The sequence below is a fragment of the Chiloscyllium plagiosum genome, chromosome 9 (assembly GCF_004010195.1).
Source record: "Chiloscyllium plagiosum isolate BGI_BamShark_2017 chromosome 9, ASM401019v2, whole genome shotgun sequence".
In the NCBI taxonomy this organism is placed as follows: Eukaryota; Metazoa; Chordata; class Chondrichthyes; order Orectolobiformes; family Hemiscylliidae; genus Chiloscyllium; species Chiloscyllium plagiosum.
The window spans coordinates 84,836,169-84,842,168 of record NC_057718.1 but is presented as its reverse complement, the minus strand read 5'-3'; the positions used below and the strand labels follow the sequence as shown (position 1 = coordinate 84,842,168).

Here is a 6,000-nt window from a genome sequence, read left to right as displayed (position 1 = left end):
CCCCAGTCTGTCCTATCACCCTCACCTTGACCTCTTTCCACCTATCACATTTCCGACGCCCCTCCCCCAAGTCCCTCCTCCCTACCTTTTATCTTAGCCTGCTGGACAAACTTTCCTCATTCCTGAGGAAGGGCTTATGCCCGAAACGTCGATTCTCCTGTTCCCTGGATGCTGCCTGACCTGCTACGCTTTTCCAGCAACACATTTTCAGCCCATAACTGAGACCACTTATTCAGGGATGATGTCAGCAAACTTTTTTTTTAAGATAGAGGATATCTAGATCTCTCTCCCTCCACATAAAGCAAGTGAGATTGGTTCAATTTTAAAAAATGTAAAACTGAGGTGAACATAGTTAACAAATATCAAGTGATACAGAGATAATGAACTGAAATGTAACAGCAGCACAGGCTACGGGGTCTGTAACTTGATACACAATCTAGCCTTCCATATTTAAAGCTGTCAGTTCATTAACAAGGTAGAATGATGGAAATCAAAACAGAGAATTAATTTTAAAAACACAGATTAAATTCAAGGCAGTTGATAAGCAAGTTCAACAAACATTAGAAATATTAAGAAACACACAAAAAAAACTGAAACAAATCAAATTTCACCTTTGCTCCAGTTTCCTCCCTATGATTGCTGGGCATCTTTTACAGACACCACCAGTCTTTCACTGCTGTGCTAAAGTGGAACTCTAGCTTGATCAGTCTCTACCCAGATTTCCTCCATCACTGGGTAGTGAACTGAAGTAAGAGCCAGCCTAGGGGTACTTCCAACGTAATGTACTGAAAATATTTTTTTGGACCAATACCCACCTTGCACTGTTGTTCATATTCCATTATAATCCCCGTGAACCTCTGCTCGTGGCCAGTGATCTCCACATTCGGATGATCCCATTCTCCAAACTGAATAGAGACAGGGAACAAAAGAATGCAGCACATTTAGGACAAAAAGAAAAGCCAAAGGTGTTTAGTTCTCAGTCACTGTGGGCTGGGAGAGGAGAGAAAGGGTGAGAGGGAGATAGAATATAGTGTACCTTTTAAAGCTCAAACATAATTGACAGACCATCATTTTCAGACATTTCTGAACTGATGTGCATTCTAAATATTTAAGCATTCTTTCTCCCCCTACTTAATCATCCATTCTCAACATGGAAGTATAGCATCATATAAGGTTGTGATACCATGGACACGGGGTTGACAGTAGGAATGATGGCAACTGTTACAGTGATATAAGCAAATAACTTGCCCATTACTCAACACACCCTCCTTTTTTGACTGGATCTCTTTCCTACCCCCTACTTTGGCTCCCTCCACCAACCCACTGACCCGAATCAAATGTATTCCAAACTTATTGGTGTGAAACTTGCTTTTGCTTTCAGCATGCAGTCAAGGTCCTTCTGTAACCTGGAAATCAATTTCTCGGATTCAGTCAATTTTTCCACCGTTTCCACCAATTCTTTCTGTAATCGACTGTTCTCCTGTTGAAAATAAAAGGTTATCATTGAGTAACTATTAATTAGATATAGATTAGAGATTGGGGGCTAATGTAGTATCATTATTTAAGAAAAGCTGTAAATAAATGTCAGGGAACTACAGATCAGTGAGCCTTAAGTCGGTGGTGGGTCAATTGTTGGAGGGGATTCTGAGGATCTACATGCATTTGGAAAGGCAAAGACCGATTAAGGAGAGCTAACATGGCTGGGTGTGGGAAATCATGTCTCAGTAACTTGATTGAGTTATTTGAAGAGGTGACAAAGAAGATTGATGAAGCAGAGTAGTAGACATTGTCAACATGGACATAAGCAAAGTGTTCGACAAGGTTCTGCATCAGCAGACTGGTTAATGAGGTTAGATTCCATGGGATCTGGGGATCTAACCAATTGGATACAAAATTGGCTTGAAGGTAGGCAACAGAGTGTAGTTTGAGTGGTTGCTTTACCCAAAACAGTACTCAGGTAGTGTCTCCCACCCATCCTCCTCCTCTAACCAATAAAAAAGCTTCTGGGCACCCCACTGGTGAGATTACTAGCTTTTTATTCACCCCAGTAGTCTCTTTGGGAATTCAGAATAGTGGGAATGGATGTCAAGGCAGTTGAATGCTCCTCCTGCAGAATGTGGGAGGCAATGGTTACCATTAATATCTCTGCTGACTTCATCTGCAGAAAGTGCACCCAATTCCAGTTCCTCAGAAATCATGTTAGGGAATTGGAGCTCAAGCTGGATGAACTTCAGATCATTCAGGAGGCTGAGGGGGTAATTGAGAGGAGTTACAGGGATGTAGTCACACCTCAGGTACAGCAAGAAGGTAAATAGGTTACTGTCAGGGGACAGAAAGGACTTCAGATCATTCAGGAGGCTGAGGGGGTAATTGAGAGGAGTTACAGGGATGTAGTCACACCTCAGTACAGCAAGAAGGTAGATAGGTTACTGTCAGGGGACAGAAAGGGAACAGGCATACAGCGCAGGGATCCACTGTGGTCGTTCCCTCTATAACAACTTTTGGATACTATTGGGGGATGGGGCGGGGTGGGGGGTGGGGGGAGGTGGGGTGGGGAGGGGAGGAGAGGTAGTAGGAATCAACTTAACAGGGGCAAGCCATGGGTACAGGTCTCTGGCACAGAGTCTGTCCTTGATCCTCAGGTATTGAGGAGGGGGGAAGGAGTACAGCATTAGTCACTGGGGACTCCATTGTTAGTGGGACAGATAGGAAACAAGAGAGACTCGCAGTTGGTGTGCTGCCTCCCAGGGGCCAGGGTCCATGATGTCTCGGATTGAGATTTTGGGATCCTTAATGGGGAGGGTGAGCAATCCCAAGTCGTGGTCCACGTAGGCACCAACAGCATAGGTAGGAAAAGGGATGGGGATATAATGCAAAAATTCCAAGAGCTAGGGTGGAAGCTTACAGCTAGAACAAACAGAGTTACTATATCTGGTTTGTTACCCCGTGCCACCTGCTAACGAGGCGAGGAATAGGGAGAGAGAGAGAGAGAGAAAGAGAGCAGTTGAACATGTGGCTACAGGAATAGTGCAGGAGGGAGAGATTTGGATACCTGGATAATTGGGGCTCATTCCGGGGTAGGTGGGATCTCTACAAACAGGATGGTCTACACCTGTACCAGAGGGGTACCAATATCCTGGGTGGGGGAATTTGCTAGTGCTCTTCAGGAGTTTTTAAAATAATTCAGCAGGGGAAGGGAACCTGAATTGTAGCTCCAATGTACAGACAGTTGCAAGTAGAGAGGTCATGAATTAGGTTTCAAGATCACAGGAGTGTCCCGGCAGGCAGGAAGGTGGTTTGAAGTGTGTCTACTTCAATGCCAGGAGCATCCAGAATAAGATGGGTGAACTTGCAGCATGGGTTGGTAGCTGGGACGTTGATGTTGTGGCCATTTCAGAGACAAGGATAGAGCAGGGACAGGAATGATTGTTGCAGGCTCCAGGATTTAGATGTTTCACTAAGAACAGGGAAGGTGGTAAAATAGGATGGGGTGTGGCAGTTAGTCAAGGACAGTATTACAGTGGCAGAAAGGACATTTGATTAACACCATGTACTGAGACTGTATGGGCTGAGTTTAGAAACAGGAAAGGAGAGGTTATCTGTTGGAATTTTTCTATAGGCCTCCAAAAGAGATGTAGAGGAAAGGACTGCAAAGATGATTCTGGATAGGAGGGAAAGTAACACGGTAGTTGTGATGGGGACCTTTAACTTTCCTAATATTAACTGGAAACGCTATAGTTAGAGAAATTTCAATGGGTCAGTTTTTGTCTAATGTGTAAATAGGCTAACAAGAGGCGAGGCTACATTGGATTCAGTACTGGGTAATGAACCAGGCCAGGTATTAGATTTGGAGGTGGTTGAGCGCTTTTGTGATAGTGACCACAATTTGGTTAAGTTTACTTTAGTGAGTGAAAGGATAGGTACATATCGCAGGGTAAGCGTTATAGCTGGGGTAAAGGCAATTATGATGCAATTAGGCAAGATTTAGGAGGTATAGGATGGGGAAGGAAACTGCAGGGGATGGGCACAAATTGAAATGTGGAGTTTGTTCAAGGAACAGCTACTGCGTGTCCTTGATAAGTATGGACCTGTCAGGCAGGGAGGAAGTGGTTAAGCTAGGGAAACGTGGTTTACTAAAGAAGTTGAATCTTGTCAAGAGGAAGGAGGCGGCTTATGTAAAAATGAGACATGAAGGCTCAGGTAGGGCGCTTCAGAGTTACAGGTTAGCCAGAAAGGGCCTAAAGAGAGAGCTAAGAAGAGTCAGGAGGGGACATGAGAAGTCTTTGGCAGGTAGGATCAAGGAAAACCCTAAAGCTTTCTACAGGTATGTCAGGAATAAAGGTAAGACGAGAGTAAGATTATTAGCCTATCAAGGACAGTAGTGGGAAGTTGTGCGTGGAGTCCAAAGAGATAGGAGAGGCACTAAATCAATATTTTTCGTCAGTATTCACAGAAGAAAAAGACAATGTTGTCGAGAAGAATACTAAGATACAGGCTATTAGACTAGACAGGATTAAGGTTAGCAATTCTGGAACGTGTGAAAATAGATAAGTCCCCTGAGCCAGATAGGATTTATTCTAGGATTCTCTGGGAAGCTCAGGAGGAGATTGCAGAGCCTTTGGTTTTGATCTTTATGTCATCATTGTCTACAGGTCTAGTGCCAGAAGACTGGAGGATAGCAAATGTTGTCCCCTTGTTCAAGAAGGGGAGTAGAGACAACCCTGGTAATTATAGACCAGTGAGTCTTACTTTGGTTCTGGGTATAGGATTATAAGAGTTAGAATTTATAATCATCTAGGAAGGAATAATTTGATTAGGGATAGTCAACATGGTTTTGTGCCTCAAAAACCTTTTTGAGTTCTTGGAGAAGGTGACCAAACAGGTAGATGAGGGTAAAGCGGTTGATGTGGTGTATATGGATTTCAATAAAGTGTTTGATAAGGTTCCCCATGGTTGGCTATTACAGAAAATACATACGTATGGGATTGAGGGTGATTTAGCGGTTTGGATCAGAAATTGGCTAGCTGAAAGAAGACAGAGGGTAGTGGCTGATGGGAAATGTTCATCCTGGAGTTCAGTTACTAGTGGTGTACCACAAAGATCTGTTTTGGGGACACTGCTATTTGTCATTTTTATAAATGACCTGGATGAGGGCGTAGAAGGATGGGTTAGTAAATTTGTGTATGACACTAAGGTCAGTGGAGTTGCAGACAGTTGGGAAGGATGTTGCAGGTTACAGAGGGACATAGGTAAGTGCAGAGCTGGGCTGAGAGGTGGCAAATGGGAGTTTAATGAAGGCAAGTGTGAGGTGATTTACTTTGGAAGTAGTAACTGAAATACAGAGTACTGAGCTTATGGTAACATTCTTGGTAGTACGGATGAGCAGAGAGATCTCTGTGTCCATGTGCATAGACCCCTGAAAGTTGCCACCCAGGTTGATAGGGTTGTTAAGAAGGCATATGGCGTGATAGCTTTTAATGGTAGAGGGATTGAGTTTTGGAGCCATGAGGTCATGTTGCAGCTGTACAAAACTCTGGCACGACCGCACTTGGGATATTGCATACAGTTCTGGTCACCGCATTTTAGGAAGGATGTGGAAGCTTTGGAAAGGGTGCAGTGGAGATTTACCAGGATGTGTCTGTATGGAGGGAAGCTCTTCCAAGGAAAGGCTGAGGGACTTGAGGCTGTTTTCATTGGAGAGAAGAAGGTTGAGAGTTGACTTTATAGACTTTATCATACAAGATGATCAGAGGATTAGATAGGGTGGACAGTGAGAGCATGTTTCCTCGGATGATGATGGCTAACACAAGGGAATATAAGTTTTAAATTGAGGGGTGATAGATATAGGACAGATGTCAGAGGTAGGTTCTTTACTTAGAGAGTAGTAAGGGTGTGGAATGCAACAGTAGTGGACTCGCCAACATTAAGGGCATTTAAATGGTCATTGGATAAACATATGAATGATAATGGAATAGTGTAGGTTAGTTGGGCTTCAGATTC

At 43.7% G+C, this 6,000-nt stretch overlaps 1 protein-coding gene across 2 annotated transcripts in view; it reads right to left on the bottom strand.

Annotated features, from left to right (window-relative positions):
* The window catches only part of ninl (ninein-like), a 151,720-nt gene that overhangs the window by 48,820 nt on the left and 96,900 nt on the right, over positions 1-6,000 (bottom strand). For both annotated transcript variants that reach the window (XM_043696419.1, XM_043696420.1), the window contains exons 12-13: positions 1,370-1,480; positions 816-905 (exon numbers count right to left, since the gene is read on the bottom strand). In XM_043696419.1, the coding sequence (XP_043552354.1) occupies positions 816-905; positions 1,370-1,480 (201 nt within the window). The remainder of the gene's footprint in view (positions 1-815; positions 906-1,369; positions 1,481-6,000) is intronic.